At 41.6% G+C, this 18,562-nt stretch overlaps 1 protein-coding gene across 1 annotated transcript in view; it reads left to right on the top strand.

Annotated features, from left to right (window-relative positions):
- The window catches only part of SYCP2L (synaptonemal complex protein 2 like), a gene marked incomplete at both ends in the record, with an annotated part of 72,518 nt that extends 54,829 nt beyond the window's left edge, over positions 1-17,689 (top strand). The window contains 6 exons of the mRNA XM_079712696.1: positions 10,322-10,423; positions 11,482-11,588; positions 12,472-12,563; positions 12,772-12,871; positions 12,989-13,047; positions 17,626-17,689. Of these exons, the coding sequence (XP_079568822.1) occupies positions 10,322-10,423; positions 11,482-11,588; positions 12,472-12,563; positions 12,772-12,871; positions 12,989-13,047; positions 17,626-17,689 (524 nt within the window). The remainder of the gene's footprint in view (positions 1-10,321; positions 10,424-11,481; positions 11,589-12,471; positions 12,564-12,771; positions 12,872-12,988; positions 13,048-17,625) is intronic.
- Positions 17,690-18,562: the final 873 nt, after the last annotated feature.

The raw sequence follows: 18,562 nt of genomic DNA, 5'->3' as shown, positions 1-18,562 counted from the left end.
TACACATACACATTCACAAAAAGAGAGCAGGGGGAAAAATCAAAAATCTTGCTCTCCAAGTCCACCTCCTCGATTTGGGATAATTCGTTGTAAAAAGAGGAAAAGGGCGAAAAGTCTGAAATCTTGCTAAGTCCACCTCCTTAATTTGAGATAATTCGTTGTAAAAAGAGGAAAAAAAAAGGGGGGAAAGTCTTAAATCTTGTCCTCAAGGTCCACTTCCTCAATTTGGGATGATTCGCTGTCTATTCATGCACTCCACAGACGCAGGGCACATCAAATGGACCGTGGAGCTTTAATCCGCTGCCTCGGAGGCTGCACAGAGAGATTTCCCTGTCTCTGCTCTCACAGCTCCCGGGTCTCAGCCTTGGACCTGGCCCCGCCTCTGCGCGTAGGTCGCCGGAGGTCGTCCGTTCTTCGCTCAGACAGGACGGGTTTAAAGGAGCCGCTGATTCGGGGGCTCTGGCTCACTCAGGCAGAGGGGAGGGAGGGGAATGCCCTCTCCTCGCGCACCAAGCAACAAAAGGGAAAAAAGTCTCTTGCCTCTCCGGTAGCTCCAGACCTTTTCCCCGGACTCCCTCCGGGCTAGCACTAACCCCTTCAGGGTCTCTTCCTGCCGCCAGCCCCAGACCTCTCCCTGCGCTCCGACTGAAAGCCGATACCCGAGCCTCAGCTCCCAGCCCCGCCCGCTCTGGCGGCCGAGCAGACAAGTCTCTCGGGCTGGTGTGTGCCTGAGGGCACCGATCCTCTGTGCCAAAATCTCTCTGCTTTGCCCTCCACACCCCTGTTGCTGTGCTCTCCTCCGCTACTCCGAAGCTTTCCCCCTCCGCCACCTGCAGTCTCCGCCCGCGAAGGGGCTTGTAGTGTGTAGAAACCTTCCCTCCTTCACGGCTCCCTCCCACTGGTGCAGGTCCCGTCCATATCCTATTGTCTCTGTTTATTCTTTTTTTCTTTTGACCTACCCAGGTATGTGGGGAGTTTCTTGCCTTTTGGGGGGTCTGAGGTCTTCTGTCAGCGTTCAGTAGGTGTTCTGTTGGAGTTGTTCCACGTGTAGACCAATTTCTGATGTATCTGTGGGGAGGAAGGTGATCTCCGCGTCTTACTCTTCCGCCATCTTCCTCCGGCCCCTTCAATTTATCTCTTTTTATATTGTATATCTATTAGAAATTATAGCTATAATTATTTTAAATATTTTCACCCTTTGACCTTTATTCTAGAGTTCATTAACACACCACTGTATTACAATATTACAGTATTCCAAATTTGAATATATACTTTACCAGTGTGTTTTATATTTTTTAATATATTTTCATGTTACTAATTAGCGTTTTTTCATTTCTTTTGACAAACTGCTTTCCACACTATTTGTAAGGCAGATCTAGTGGTGATGACTCCCTAAGCTTTTATTTTTCTGGGAAAGTTTAAATCTTTCCTTCATTTATGAAGGACAACTTTGCCAGGTAAAGTATTGTTGGTTGGCAGTTTTTTCTTTTAGCACTTTACATGTATACATTATCCCACTCTTTTTTGGCCTGTAAGGTTTCTGCAGAGAAATCTGTTAATAGCGTTATGGGTGTCCCCTTGTATGTGAGAATTTGTTTTTCTTTTGCTCCTTTTAAAATTCTCTCTGTGTGTCTGATTTTACACAGTTTCATTATAATGTGTCTTGTAAAAGATCTTTGTGGGTGAATCTTTTGGGGGTTTGAGAGCTTCATGAACTTGGATGTCCAAATTTCTCCCCAGATTTTGGAAGTTTTCAGCCATTATTATTATTTTAAAAATTAATTAATTAATTGATTAATTTTTGGCTGCGATGGGTCTTCATTGCTATGCGTGGGCTTTCTCTAGCTGCGGCGAGTGGGGGCTACTCTTCGTTGCCGTGCGCAGACTTCTCATTACGGTGGCTTCTCTTGTTGCGGAGCACGGGCTCTAGGCACAAGGGCTCAGTAGCTGTGGCTCACGGGCTCTAGAGCTCAGGCTCAGTAATTATGGCACACGGGCTTAGTTGTGCCGTAGCATGTGGGATCTTCCTGGACCAGGGCTCGAACCCGTGTCCCCCTGCATTAGCAGGCAGTTTCTTAACCACTATGCCACGAGGGAAGTCTCTTATTTTTTTTTTATTATTTTATTTTATATTGGAGTATAGCCGATTAACAATGTTGTGATAATTTCAGGTGCACAGCAAAGCAACTCAGCCATACGTATACATGCATCCATTCTCCCCCATCAGCCATTATTTTTTAAAATAGCTTTCTGCCCCTTTTCCCTCTTTTATCCTTCTGGGACTCCAATAATGTGTAGATTGTTTCCTTTTCTTAAAATTGGGATATCATTGACATGTAGCATATTAATTTCAGGTAGCATATTAATTTCAGGTGTATAACAATGATTTGATATTTGTACATATTGTAAAACGATCACAACAATAAGTCGAGTTAACATCTATCCCCACAGGTAGTTACATGTTTTTTTTCTTGTGATGATAGCTTTTAAGGTCTGCTCTCTCAGAAACTTTCAAATACACAATAAAGTATTAACTACAGTTGCCATCCTGTCTGTACGTTACATCCCTAGGACTTATTTTGTAATTGGAAGTTTGTACCTTTTCACCCCCTTCACCCACCTCTGGCAACCACCAATCTGTTCTCTGTACCTATGAGTTTGGTTTTGTTTTTTGTTTTCCTTTTCGATTCCACATGTAACTGAGGTCATACAGTATTTGTCTTTCTGTCTGACTTATTTCACTTAGCATTTTGCCCTCAAGGTCCATCCGTGTTGACACAAATGGCAAGACTTTATTCTTTTTTGTGACTGAATAATATCCTGTTGTATATATATACCACATTTTCTTTATTCATCCATCATTGGACACATATTGCTTCCATGTCTTGGCTACTATAAATAATACTTCAGTGAACGTGGTGGGTACATACATATTTTCAAGTTAGTGTTTTCATTTTCTTCTGTTAAATACAAAGAAGTGGAATTGCTAGATTTTATGGTAGTTTCATTTTTAATTTTTGGAAGAACCTCCATACTGTTTTCCATAGTAGCTGCACCAATTTACATTCCAACTAACAGTGCACAAGGGTTCTCTTTTCTCCACATTTTCACCAACACTTGTTATCTCTTGTCTTTTTGATAATAGGAATTCTAATAGGTGTGAGTTTATCTCATTGTGGTTTTGGTTTGCTCCAATCATTGGTGTACCTGTTGGCTGTCTGTATGTCTTTGGAAAAATGTCTATTCAGATTCTCTGCTCTCATTTTAATCGATTATTTGGTTTTTTGGCTATTGAATTATATGAGTTCTTTATATATGTTGGATATTAACCCCTTGTCAGATGTATGATTTGAAAATATTTTCTTCCCTTTTGTAGTTTGATTTTTCATTTTGTGGATGGTTTTCTTTTCTATACAGAAGCTTTTTAGTTTGATGTAGTCCCACTTGTTTATTTTCGTTTTTGTTACCTTTGCTTTTGGTGTCAAATCCAAAAAATGATCATCAAGATGGATGTCAGGGAGCTTACAGCCTGTATTTTCTTCTAGGAATTTTACGATTTCAAGTCTTACATATAAGTCTTTAATCAATTTTGAGTTAACTTTTGTGTATGGTGTAAGATTGTGGTCCAGTTTCATTCTTTTACATGTGCCTGTCATGTTTTCCTAACACCATCTATTGAAGAGACTTTTTTTTTTCTATTGTATACTCTTGGCTTCTTTGTTGTCAATTAATTTGATTGTATATGCCTGGGTTTATTTCTTGGCTCTCTATTCTATTCCATTGATTTATGGGTCTATTTTTTATGCCAGTACCCTACTGTTTTATTACATCTTTGTAAAGTAGTTTGACATCAGGAAACATGATGCCTCCAGCTTTGTTCTTCTTTCTCAAGATTGCTTTGGCTATTCGAGGTCTTTTGTTGTTCCATACAAATTTTAGGATTGTTTGTTCTGTTTCTGTGAATTGTTTCTATTAATGGTATAGTTTGTTTGTATTAGTGCTATCACATAGTTCATATAGGCTTTCTTATTCTCTTTTATTCTTTTTCCTTTGTTCTCCTCTGACTGGATAATTTGGATACATGATCTGTCTTTGACAGATTCTTCTTCTTCTGGATCAGGTCTGCTGCTGATATTCTCTATTATTGCGTTTTTCATTTCACTTTTGTATTCTTTCGCTCCAGAGTTTCTGTTTGGTTCTTTTTTTATTATTTCTATTTCTCTATTAAACTTTTCATTTTGTTTGCTTATTGTTTGCCTGATTTTATTGAATTGTCTTTGTGTGTTCTTGTAGCTAACTGAGTTTCCTGAAAACAACTATTCTGCAGTCTTTATTAGGCAAATTGCAGAGCTCCATTTCCTGTGGCAGTCCGTGACTCTAATTATTGTGGTTTTTGGGAGGTGTCATGTTTCCTTGAGTTCTCACGTTCCTTGAAGTTTTCCGTTGCTGTCTTCATATTTGAAGAAGCAGTCACCTCCTTTAGTCTTTGCTGACAGGCTTCAGGAAAGAAATACCTTTTGTCTACTAGGGATTCTGAAGCTTTCTCAGACCTTTCCTATGGCTATGCCTGCTCCACACTTTTCTTTCTCTGGGGGACCTCTGCAGATCGCGCTTTCTCTGGAATCTGCACGGCCAGGCCAGGTGCTCACAGCCTCCTGCTGCTTTCCCTAGGGCAGTGGTGGATGCTCAAGCTTATCTGCTTAATCCCCATCCTGCTGAATAGGGCTGGCTATCTACAAGCGCTCACAGTCATTGCCCCTGGGAGGGGGGTGCAAAGTGAGCCAACCACAGGCTGGGGCTGTGTATGGGTGAGGCATATGGATTGGTTGCGCTGTCCACGGTCCAGTTGCGGGGGGGATCCGTAGGTGAGGCCTCCCCAGCAGCTCATGAGTAGGCTTCCTAATGGAGTCCCTGAAACAGTGAGTAGGATCTGCATCCCTTTGATGCTCCCTGAGAACCCTGGATTCTGTTCTCCCAGCCACTCCCCACCCCCGAGCCATGTAGTGTACCTCAGTATTCTGGATGGGGCAAGCAAGAAACGGTCTTCTTTTTTTTTTTTTTTTTACAACTTTATTGGAGTATAATTGCTTCACAATGGTGTATTAGTTTCTGCTTTATAACAAAGTGAATCAGTTATACATATACATCTGTTCCCATACACCTTCCCTCTTGCGTCTCCCTCCCACCCTCCCTATCCCACCCCTCTAGGCGGTCACAAAGCACCGAGCTGATCTCCCTGTGCTCTGCGGCTGCTTCCCACTAGCTATCTATTTTACGTTTGGTAGTGTATATATGTCCATGCCTCTCTCTCACTTTGTCACAGCTTACCCTTCCCCCTCCCCATATCCTCAAGTCCATTCTCTAGTAGGTCTGTGTCTTTATTCCTGTTTTACCCCTGGGTTCTTCATGACATTTTTTTTTCTTAAATTCCATATATATGTGCTAGCATATGGTATTTGTTTTTCTCTTTCTGACTTACTTCACTCTGTATGACAGACTCTAGGTCCATCCACCTCATTACAGATAGCTCAATTTCGTTTCTTTTTATGGCTGAGTAATATTCCATTGTATATATGTGCCACATCTTCTTTATCCATTCATCCAATGATGGACACTTAGGTTGAGAAACGGCCTTCTTTGGCAGGGTCCCTCACAGCTGGGGAAACTGAGCATTCCCTCAAACCCTCTCACCTTCCCCAGTGGAGAAATCATGAGCTAAGAGGGTGTCTCTTGGCCCTGAGCTGCGCTGCCTTTTAGCAAGTGGTGATGTGACTCAAGCGAAAGTGTCCTTGTTACCCTCTTCAGTGCAGCCAATATTGGATTTTTTTCTTCCTCAGACAATGTGCTAAATCTTCCCCACTGGACTCTCAGACTTCCACAAAGGCCACTCTGTCAGTAGGTGATTTTCAAAATTGGTGTCCTTTGGGGGAAACAGTAGAAAACTCCTATTCTGCTATTTTGCTCCTAGACTGTTGTTTTAATGTTTACCCTGGAACTTTGGATATGCCGTGCTCCCAGAACTGCAAGCAAACAGGATGATTACTCATGATTTTGCATTTTGCCCTCATGTACCTTCCTGGAGAGGCTTCCAGAATTGGGGAGGAGTCAGGAGGATAGCTTCTTTGTTCCAGTGGTGCCATATGAATGCCTAGTTTGGTGCCTGGCATATAGAGGCATTCAATAAATATTTGCCAAGGGACCAGAGTAAGAAACTTAGAAAATGCCGTCATTTAGTGATGAACTTCTGCGTAACTCCATATTGAATAATCATTTATACATAGTCACAACTAAGTATTATTAATTGATTTACTGATTTTTAAAATGCATTAATCCAGACAAAGGATATTTCAGTACTCCCCGTCAGACTGAGAAATTCAGCAATAAAAGTTGTCTTTAATTTTTCATATTCTCGGCATAGTACACATTGGTAGAAAAAACAAAGGAATTGGCACTAGGAAACTGCCCCCACAGGAAGGATATTTTGGTAAAGAAGACTATTCTCGCTCCAATGAAGGTTGTTGGCCTTTATCATTTTAAGCCACAGGGTGTCACCTCAGAGTAAGATTTTTTTTAATGCCTTAACTTAGGAGAGCTTGGCTATTAATCATACGGTTGATTCTGTGTAGCGCTAAAAACCGTTTTATCAGAAGTATGAGTAAATAACTAATATAGACACCAAATTATTCTCTACAGCCTGTGCCCAAAATAAGTTCAGAAGCTCCTCAGATGACAAAAGTCTTCAATTTTCATGGCAATGAAGACAGCTGTGTTCAAAAGCAAGCGTACACTCCTACCAGCCACCAACAAACAAGTTAGCATTCATTTGAGATCACTCTAGTTTCAGCCATGGTGTGTTTACTGCTTGTGTTCATTTTTGAAGTGCTGTGTGTACATAGTTTTAACCCCTTTATGGGAATGTCAAAAAGTCCTGGTTAAAAGAGGCATGCAGTTACCATGGAAACAAAGCTGAGCCAACTGCATCACTTAGGACCTGCATCCTTTAACGAGTGCACTGATTTCCCTAGGGGAGCCTGTTCTCTCTGGAGAGCCATTCCTTTGTTTCAGGTAAAGTACTTAACAAGATTGTCTCTTCAAAAAGGGTTTTCTATGCCAAATTATTTCCATGTCCCTGAAGTGGTCCATCTGGATGATCCCTGTTTAGTAGGTTCACAAATTCCAAGCAGCTCATTCAGGGGGAAACCAGCTTATTTACACAGTGTTCCTGGATTGTCTCTCCATTGAAGGTAAATATTGTCTGTTCCAGCAGATGCCCTGCTTTTCCACGGGTGCTGCATTAGCATGATGAATCGAAATTCAAGGCCATGCTTTGAGCTGTTGCTACAAATATGTTGTCAGAAGAGGAAAAAAAAAAAATCCGGAAGGGATAGAACAGGCAGCAAGGAAAGAAATGTAAAGAAACGTAGTAGTTGTTCATCCGTGCTTAATTGGGGCTGGCTGGAATCCTTTCTAAGTGGTTTCTTTGGGCCCTGACTGGGATATGGACACCATGTGAGATTCAAGCATGAGCTCTATTTGTTTTGGGGCTGGAAGAGGACAGTGCGGTGTCTGGATTCTTTCTCTGATTTTTAAAAAGCATTTAGCCTTGAAACAGTGCAACTCCCTAGAAAATATCCACCCATACTTGTCAAACAAATGAACACACCTAATCTAAGAGCAGTGAGAAGAGATAGTGGCACCTCTCAAAGCTGAGAGTTTTTCTTATGCTTTTCATTTTATTTTATTTTTTTATTAGAGGGGCTGGTTGTGGGCTCTTTCTTTTCCAAGTGAGAATGTGACCTCTACCGAAGTTTTCAGTTTTTGAAAACTCTATTATAGCAAAGCAGCTAAGGTGTCCCATGAAGGTCATCATTCATATATGATCATTTTATCTATATATCTGGTATTAATTTAGTTCTTTCTGCATTTGGCCATCCTTTTCTTTCAGTTAGATATTTATTATCTCTCTTGTTTTACCTCTCGTTTTGCTATTTCCTTTTTGTTTCTTTACTAGAAAATAAGTTGACATTTAAACCTAAGTTATTCATTTTTCTTAAAAATGTATCTTCTATTTTACCACAGGGCATGAACTATTTTAACGTTGACTATTCTCTGTTTTGCATAATTTTAATAGCAAAATTCTTTTTCTTTTCTTTCTGTCACTTTGATGTTTATGACTGGTATTTTCTACTATGGTGCTATTTCTAAAAATTAGTATTTTACAGTTCCTCCCAAAAGGTAGTTTTAGCAGATCTTAAAATGCTAAATTTTATTAATTTCAGTTTGTTATTTATGTAGTAGGTATTTGGGTCTCTAAGGTTTTTTGATATTCCTGTATCTCTACCCTCACTGTTAGTATAAGATAATTAGAATACATTCTTGTTTTACTAAGATCCTTTTTTTAGGATATAAGATATATCTTATTCTGTAGAATCTTGGATATCCTGCAGCATTTACTCACTTATTCATTCTTTCATTCAGTGAATGTCTACTGATGTCTACTGTGCACCAGCCACTTTCCTACATGTTAGATATTCTAGTGAACAAAACAGACAACATACGTGCCCTCCCTGGACCTTACCTTCTAGTGGGGGAGACATAATACCCAAGAAAAGTGAAATGTGTAGTATATTATATTGTGATAGAGGCTAAGTAAAAATTAAGCAGGGAAGGGGATTTAAGAGCTGGGGGGTTGGGTTGAAATTTTAGTTTGGATGGCCAGGGGAAACCTTCGTGTAGTTATGGGGGGGTGGGGGGAGGATGCAAGTCAGAAGAGCAGCAAGCAGGTGCAAAGGCCCTGAGGTGAGAGTGGCCCAGGGTCTGAGGAGCTGGAAGGAGACCAGGGTAGAGCAGTGGAATGCAGAAGGGGAAACTTGCCTCTTTGCTTTCCCACCATCTGCCTACCATTTTGCCCAGCTTCCTGCACATAGTAACACTCAAATATTCATTGAGCAAATTCATGAAATTAAATTACAGAACTTTCAGGGGGAAAATCTATAGTGACTAGCTAGATGTGGAAGGAGAGAGGGAAGAGCAGATGTCTTCCCAGTTAAGTGTGTGTGGCGGGGCTGAGTGTACGGTGGGGAAGGAAGAGCAGATGGGGTGGGGAGGAATGGAAAAGAGTGGGTTTTGAGTGGAGATGTTGGGTAGGCAGCTGGAAACACAGGTTTGCTGCTTGAGAGAGCTCGGGCAAGAGAGAGATTTGGGGGATGACAGTTGAAGAGATGGGACTGCTGAGCTCCCCCCAGCAGCTGGCCTTGGACGGTCATGGTGTGGGGATGCAGAGAGGTATGGATGCTTTCTGTAGGCAGAGCCTCAGGCCTTGATGGTGGGGGAGAAGAGGATGGTAAAAAGCAGGAGTCGGGCCTGGTGCTAGTGCACTATTGACAGTGATAAGATGCCACTGATAAGACAGAGGGCCCGGATGGGGTGAGGACATGTTTGGGGTGAACTGAACATCAAAATAAAAGATATTGTACTTTTTACTTCCCTACCCCTATCTTTCCCCTCCCTGCCTCCCTCTCCCCACTGGTAACCACAGTTTCTTCTCCATATCTGTGAGTCTGTAAGAGGTACAAACTATGAGGTATAAAATAAGCTACAAGGGTATATTGTACAACATGGGGAATATAGCCAATATTTTATAATAACTATAAATGGAGTATAACCTTTAAAAATTGTGAATCATTTTATTGTACACCTGTAGCTTATCTCACATTGTACAGCAGCTATACTTCCATTTTTTTAAAAAAGAAAATGTTTAGTAAATGCTAAACTGAAAACAGAATCTGTATTTAAATCTCATCAGCGGAGGCTCTCAGTCACTTGAGCTAGCGAGGACCCAAGATGAGCTCCTTTATGAGGCAGCTCTCAGTTCGGTGCTGAAGCTCCTGTGTCACCAGCAGGTGGCGCCCTCCGCGGGGTGATCCGCTGAGCTTCCGAGGGCCAGTCGGCCTGGAAACCTCGCCACCTTTTGCTCTTTAGCCCAGAGCCCTGGAAGTGGTTTTGATGCCAACCATTACTGCTTTTTGTTTGACACACGCAGCCTGTATCCTGCTCAGGGGAGTGTTCCTGAACGCTACTGAACTCATCAAAGGGCTGCACGTTCCCGTGGGTCCTCTTTCAGGCACCAGTAGGCTTAGTGCTTTGATACTTGTGTTGTTCTTAGTCAACATGCCACATGATAAGCAATTTGTAACAAGTAGGGGATGAGTTTCCCTTGCTGCTCGTCAAGGCTAGATACTAACTGGCGAAAAGAGAGAGAGATAAATTTAGGACCCAAGAAACGTGTGTGTGGTTATCAGTGAACTGCGCTTGCCTTCAGACACAGCAGAGGGTCATTTCGCGGAGTGGAAACAGTCGCGATTGGAAGAAGGTGATGCTCCAGGAGGCCCTTCCTCAGTGGCAGAAGAAACAGACTTGGCAGGTAACATTGTGCACCCAGCCAGCCAGTCAAGCAACAATGTGGCAAATGTGTAAGCGCTGAATGTCCCAACGTGAAACACAAGGCAGTTACAGTTTTAAGATCATAGTAGTTGCAGGACCCTAAAAACTAAGCACTTTGTCCTTTCAGAGACAAGTGCATTGCTGCCCAAATTGTAGATAAAAGCAAGCACTATCTCCTCCTGGCAATTTGATTTCTGCCTCTTAACTCTTAGTGGCAATTTTAAGGGCCTAGGTGTTCTTAAATTTACAGGTCTCTGCTTTAGGTGATGATTATTAGCTAAATTTTTGAGTTAAAAATATCCACTCTGTACAAATGAAGGAGACTGATCTGAAAAGGCTGCATATGTGGCGTTGGCCTTCTGGATGAGTGACACTGTGATACTTTGAAACAAAAGGCTCCAAGAAGGCAAATTTGGAAGCCCTAAGGTACTAGAGGGCTGTGGTTAAGAGCCAGGCAGCCTGGGTTCCAATCCTGAAGCCGTCAGTGTGAGCTTGCACCAGTTATGTGATATCTGTGTTAAAAGTGGGCATTAACGGTGCCTATCTCACTTGGATTTTGTGAGAATTAAATGAGTTGATACATACAAATCCCTTAGAACGGTGCCAGACCCCTCATGAGCCCTCGTAAAACTCCTTGGCACCCAGAAACTGTTATGCCAGCATTGCCCCTAGAAATGCCCTACCCGTCACATCCTCTTAAAAGCCTCTTATAATACCTCAGCCTGCTTCTTAGATGTACTATCAGTTGCTGTGATTTAAAGTGCTGGGAAAGTTTGGATGAAATGAGCACTTTCCAGAGAGTGAGTTTTAGTGGGAAGCAGCATGAAGCCTCCGCCGAGGACTCTTGACTCAAGCTGGCCTGGTGGGTCACGGCCAGAGTCAGCCCTGCTGCAGTCACAGCCAGGCAGCCAGTGGGGCTTCTGTGGATCACATCTGTGCTTCCAGATGACTGTCTACGCTCTGGGCAGCGGGTGGACTGAGCACACCTATTTTGAGACCTTTGTTAGTTTTATTTAATGTTCTTTTCTTCTTGTTCAGAAGGCATTTCTACTTCATCCTTAAAAGTTATTCCAGAGAACTTGAAAGGTTCTGCGTTGATCACCACCTTTGAAAACTTCACTAGAGAACTGAAAAGAAAATACGAGGTAATGGTCCACTAAAAATGAAAAGCTAGCTCGTTATGTGTTTAAAGTAACAGGTTCATATTCATTAATACCATTGTTATCCTTCCTGTGTGAAGGTGTCCCTGAGTCTCTGGGGAGGTAGGTTTGTCTTAGCTGTGGTCACTGAATTTAGTGCCTTTGTGAATTGTGGTTTATATTTATAAGACAGCTATTCCATGTCCATTTACTACCATGGGACCGGATGGACCTATATGGAAAGGTTTGGTTTTGTTGATTGCATTCTCAGAAAACTGGACAACCAGGAAGCAGTGATTTGGTCACAGTGATAGACAAGAGAAGGCGGGGGGACCATGTGAATGAGAGAGGTGTCTGGGACAAAGAAGGAGGTGACCGTGGGCAGGTGGTCAGCTGAGTGGTGGCCAATTGAGACACCGCACATACAGGCTGTCACAACACCTTGCCTGCAAGGTGAACTTTGAAACCACTTCCATCCCCTCCATTTTGTCCTACTATTTATAAATCCCTACTGAGTTATGTATTGGCACATTTGAGAAAAGTATCATACCCTAACATAGATTCATTGAACTAACTTGGAAGATCTCCAATCTTATTTTCCACAGTACCAGTGTAAGCTAATTTATCATGGAAATTTGTTCATGATATTCAGTATGTGTATCAATAGCATGAACATAAGTTTTACTATTTTTAGCTTATTGTCCTTTACGGGTATCAAACCTGAGGTAATACACGAAGTGTGTGGCACGGTGTCTTATTACAGTTCTTTAGTGATAATGTTTGCTGTGAATATTATGTGCAGGCAGCATCTTTTTAATACAAAGCCCACACCCGATTTGGGTAGTTATGTTTAACCCAGATGTGCTCATTTTGTTATTGTATGGTTTAGCTTAGGTACAGAAGGAGCCCACTTTATTCAGAAACTGCAAAGCAAGCGCCAGATTGCCTAATAAAGCTTTTAAACCAGATCCATCTGTGCAGGTAAGTGTCGGGTTCAAAACAAATGTATGGACTTGGGATCCCTCACAAACAACATTTCCAAGGGGAAAGAAGAGAAAGGAGACGTGTATTTTTAAGACAAGAACCGTCTAGAGAAAAATGTGAAGTATCTTTGCAATCAGATTAAGAAGGTCTTGTGTCACATCCAAGCGGTCCCAGTGAAATTCGTTGCTTTTGTTTTTTTTTTCAGACTGAATAAGCTAGAACAGTTTCACACTTTTGTTCTTCAAGAACTGAGCAACCTTGAGAAGGATATTGGGGGTCTGCAACGCCTTGAGGAGGATGTTCTGGTAAGTTCTTTTTGGAACATTCAATGTTTGGAACATTCTCTTTGACTTAAGAGGATCTGTTCCTGGGTAGAGTAACTGTCAACCGCTTCAACCAACCAACCTTTTGTTCAATTTTAGGAATTTTGGGGGAAACAGTCTGATGATCTGAAATCATTCTGTGATCTGCAGCTGCTGAGGTATTTATTTATTTATTTTTTTAACAAGCATTCTTTCTAGAAGTATCTTAGTTGAAGTATGAGGTATTTAGCTAGAGCGTGAGCGGTTGATGTTGGTAAAACCTTACGTAAGTAGCTAATTAGCCGCATCCTTTCTAACCAGCCACTTCCGTGGCACTCTCTGGGCACAGGGCGTGGCTTGGGATATCGCTCAGGAAGTATACATTTTGAAAAGCATAAACAGGATCATCCAAATTTCAGTGCTTTTTGTTACAAAGTGTTTTCTTTTTAAGCAATATTTAGAAAAATTAAAATAGATTTTAAGAAAAATATAGAGGTTTCTGTGTGAACAGTTGATTTTCATTTAAACTGAATTGTGTTCTTGAAAGAATATATTCTATACACCTTATATATATGTAAATATTTTAAACATATGTATGTATTTTAAAACAACACGTGGGTTTATCTTGCTGCACGTCCCTTTCGCTCTGATGAGTCAGTTCTAATCTGAGGCTGCTGCTTCTATCCATTTGGACCACTGTTCCTCTTCCTAGAGTGTAGGGAGCCGGGGAATGGAGAGTGGAGCCCTTCACTTCACTGCCTGTGCCCTAGGAGAAATTCTAGTGTTTGCTTCCTGCTTGAATCAAAAGGGATCCCTATATAAAGTTATAATGGGTAAAGCTTTCTCTACCAGTTGAGCATCAGCTTTTATCACAGAAATGTAAGTCACGTGGTTTTAAAAAGGATATTATTCTTTTTTTCCTTTTAAAATATTTATTGGGCTTCCCTGGTGGTGCAGTGGTTGAGAGTCCACCTGCCGATGCAGGGGACACAGATTCGTGCCCCGGTCTGGGAAGATCCCACATGCCGCGGAGCGGCTGGGCCAGTGAGCCATGGCCGCTGAGCCTGCGCGTCCGGAGCCTGTGCTCCGCAACGGGAGAGGCCACAACAGTGAGAGGCCCGCATACTGCAAAAAAAAAAAAAAAAAATTTTTTTTACATTTATTTTTGGCCGCACCGTGCAGCATGTGGTTCCCTGACCAGGGATCGAACCCTCGCCCCCTGCATTGGAAGCTCAGAGTCTTAACCACTGGTCCGCCAGGGAAGTCCCCAAATGGGTATAATTCTGATCACATCATGTATTTCAAACCAGAACAACAAAAACTGTCAAAATTTGAGTTAGCCTTTCTGCTATTTACTCCAGTTAACATAATGAATAATAATGACAGCACAGTCTATAGATTTTCAAAGTTCTTTCATACACACATCGTCTTCCATGTACCGTTATACATGGTGGAAGTGGATATCCATTTAAAATCTCTTCACTGAATGCCCATGGTTGGTTATGAATGGTTCTCAAACTGGTTGGAATAAGACCTCCTAACACTTTTAAAATTTATTGAGGATCCCCAGAGAGCTTTTGCTTTGTGGGTTATATCTGTGAATATTTTCCACATTAAAAATTGAGACTGAGTTTTTTAATGTATTTATTTAAAAATAACAGTAATAAATCATTACATACTGATGTAAATAACAGACTTAGGAAAAATAATCAGACTTTTCAAAACAAATTTGAGAAGAGTAGCATTGTTTTATGTTTTTGCAAATCTCTTTAATGTCTGGCTTAATAGAAGACTTTATATATGCTTCTGGATTCAATCATTGTTACACCACACAACACGTGGCCCCTAGAAAACACCACTGAACATTTGTGAGAGAGGAAGAATGAAGAAAGCAAATAATGTCTTAGTACTAGTAACATTATTACCAAAATAGTTTTGACCTCATAGAACCTTTGGAAACATAGTCTCCTTAGGGGTCCCAAAGGTTCACACTAGAACTTTGACATCTTTGAGAAACTGAAAGTTCTTGGATCATAGTAGTATAAGGGGGACAGTTACTTGAAATGAAGCTGGGAGCATGACCGACTCTCTGTGATCATGTTTGTTTGTTTGTTTATTTATTTATGGCTGCATTGGGTCTTCGTTGCTGTGCGCGGGCTTTCTCTAGTTGCAGCGAGCGGGAGCTACTCTTCGTTGCAGTGCGCAGGCTTCGTATTGCGGTGACTTCTCTTGTTGCGGAGCACGGGTTCTAGGCACGTGGGCTCAGCAGTTGTGGCTCACGGGCTCTAGGCATGCAGACTTCAGTAGTTGTGGCTCGTGGGCTCTGGAGCGCAGGCTCAGTAGTTGTGGTGCATGGGCTTCGTTGCTCCGCGGCATGTGGGATCTTCCTGGACCAGGGCTCAAACCCGTGTCCCCTGCATTGGCAGGTGGAGTGGAGTGTTAACCACTGGGCCACCAGGGAAGCCCTCTGTGACCATGCTGAGGAGTTTGAATTTTATACTAAGGGTGAAGGAAAATATGGATGGGTTTGAGCAAAGGCATTGGGTGTGATGGTGATATAGTCTGATTTATATTTTAAGAAAATCTTTCTAGTTGCTATGTTGGAAATTGATTGGAAGAGGGAAGAGTAAAGGAGGAGAGCTTGACTGGAGGCCTTTGGAGAGGGTGAGAAATGGAGAGATTCCAGATGTGTTCGGGAGCTGGAATTAGTAAATCACTGACAGATGGAAGCAGTAGGTAAAGCAAGGAGAGTTAGGGATATGCCTCCTAGGTTGCTGTCTTCTATCAATTGGATGGCGCTGCCACCTAGAGAAGGAAGACCGGGGAGGGTTGGGTTGGAGCAGAACCTAGAGCTCATTTGTTAACATTTTAACTTTCAGTTGTCCACACACCTCCAAGTTTTTTTGTTTTTTTTTTTTTTAATTTTTTTTATTAGTTTCTGCTTTATAACAAAGTGAATCAGTCATACATATACATCTGTTCCCACATCCCCTCCCTCATGCATCTCCCTCCCTCCCACCCTCCCCATCCCACCCCTCCAGGCGGTCACAAAGCACCGAGCTGATCTCCCTGTGCTCTGCGGCTGCTTCCCACTATCTATCTACCTTACGTTTGGTAGTGTATATATGTCCATGCCTCTCTTTCCCTTTGTCACAGCTTACCCTTCCCCTTCCCCATATCCTCAAGTCCATTCTCAAGTAGGTCTGTGTCTTTATTCCCGTTTTACCCCCAGGTTCTTCATGACATTTTTTTTTTTTTAATTCCATATATATGTGTTAGCATACGGTATTTGTCTTTCTCTTTCTGACTTACTTCACTCTGTATGACAGACTCTAGGTCTATCCACCTCATTACAAATAGCTCAGTTTCGTTTCTTTTTATGGCTGAGTAATATTCCATTGTATATATGTGCCACATCTTCTTTATCCATTCATCCGATGATGGACACTTAGGTTGTTTCCAGCTCCGGGCTATTGTGAATAGAGCTGCAATGAACATTTTGGTACATGTCTCTTTTTGAATTATGGTTTTCTCAGGGTATATGCCTAGTAGTGGGATTGCTGGGTCATATGGTAGTTCTATTTTTAGTTTTTTAAGGAACCTCCATACTGTTCTCCATAGTGGCTGTACCAATTCACATTCCCACCAGCAGTGCAAGAGTGTTCCCTTTTCTCCACACCCTCTCCAGCATTTATTGTTTCTAGATTTCTTGATGATGGCCATTCTGACTGGTGTGAGATGATATCTCATTGTAGTTTTGATTTGCATTTCTCTAATGATTAATGATGTTGAGCATTCTTTCATGTGTTTGTTGGCAGTCTGTATATCTTCTTTGGAGAAATGCCTATTTAAGTCTTCTGCCCATTTTTGGATTGGGTTGTTTGTTTTTTTGCTATTGAGCTGCATGAGCTGTTTATAAATTTTGGAGATTAATCCTTTGTCAGTTGCTTCATTTGCAAATATTTTCTCCCATTCTGAGGGTTGTCTTTTGGTCTTGTTTATGGTTTCCTTTGCTGTGCAAAAGCTTTGAAGTTTCATTAGGTCCCATTTGTTTATCTTTGTTTTTATTTCCATTTCTCTAGGAGGTGGGTCCAAAAGGATCTTGCTGTGATTTATGTCATAGAGTGTTCTACCTATGTTTTCCTCTAAGAGTTTGATAGTTTCTGGCCTTACATTTAGGTCTTTAATCCATTTTGAGCTTATTTTTGTGTATGGTGTTAGGGAATGATCTAATCTCATACTTTTACATGTCCCTGTCCAGTTTTCCCAGCACCACTTATTGAAGAGGCTGTCCTTTCTCCACTGTACATTCCTGCCTCCTTTATCAAAGATAAGTTGGCCATATGTGCGTGGGTTTATCTCTGGGCTTTCTATCCTGATCCACTGATCTATCTTTCTGTTTTTATGCCAGTACCACACTGTCTTAATTACTGTAACTTTGTAGTATAGTCTGAAGTCAGGCAGCCTGATTCCTCCAGCTCCGTTTTTCGTTCTCAAGATTGCTTTTGCTATTCGGGGTCTTTTGTTTTTCCAAACAAATTTTGAAATTTTTTGTTCTACTTCTGTGAAAAATGCCAGTGGTAGTTTCATAGGGATTGCATTGAATCTGTAGATTGCTTTGGGTAGTAGAGTCATTTTCACAATATTGATTCTTCCAATCCAGGAGCATGGTATATCTCTCCATCTATTTATATCATCTTTAATTTCTTTCATCAGTGTCTTATAATTTTCTGCATACAGGTCTTTTGTCTCCTTAGGTCACCTCCAAGTTTTGATGAGAACCTGGAAAAATGGACAGTTTTCCAGAAAAATACAATTTAATACAACAGACTTCTAAACAGATGTGAAAACATAGGCAAACATTCATAGAAGAAGTAAAGTTGTTAAAGAACTTCCCTACAAACATGTGTATGGTCCAGATTGCATCACAGAGGAATTCTACCGGTCCTTTAAAGAGGGATAACTTTAGTGTTGTTGAAAGTATTCTAGCACATAGGAGAATAAAAATTCTCAATTTTTAAAAAATGAATCTTGCATTGCAATACCAAAACAAGAAAAATTGCAGAGAGACCCATGGAGTAATCGCACTTATGATCACGGGTGGTACCATCAGAAGTCAGTCACATTTTAGTTAAAAGAAGGAGGCAAGGAGATATTTTCTTCCAGGAAGAGGCTGAGGATTTGGGGGAATTTGTTGCCAAGAGATTGAGTTGTAGGGCTAGAGAGGAAGAGCTCAGGAGGGTGGGGAAAGGGAGTAGATTGGGGCAAAGGAGATGTACAACCAGCAGCTGGTGAGAACGGATGACAGGGTGGGTGACAACGGCTGTCTTTTGGCAGTTACGAAGGAAAAGAGGGATTTGAAACCAGACAGGATTGACTCTGAGACACTTTTAAAGGAGGGAGTTTATAGAATTGCCACTGTGATCCCTAATGCTTCCCAGATGGGCCAGTGGCTCATGGGGCTACCACTCCAAGAGCTTTCTGGCAGTGTTGTCAGGCCCACCGAGTAAATAAATATGGAATGTGTACAGCAACTGCCACCTCTTCTGTTTCTGGATACAGTCACGTTAAGGACAGCCACCCTCCCACCCAGCTCGATTCTTTGAATACTATCTTGTTCATTCCTACAGCATTTAATAACAGGGCTTGTTGAGCAGATATCAACTTTGAGATTTTCTTCAAGCTAGAGGTCGG

This window comes from Hyperoodon ampullatus, assembly GCF_949752795.1.
Source record: "Hyperoodon ampullatus genome assembly, chromosome: 10".
NCBI classification, from domain to species: domain Eukaryota; kingdom Metazoa; phylum Chordata; class Mammalia; order Artiodactyla; family Ziphiidae; genus Hyperoodon; species Hyperoodon ampullatus.
The sequence above is the reverse complement of the archived record's forward strand: the minus strand, read 5'-3'. Positions and strand labels throughout refer to the sequence as shown.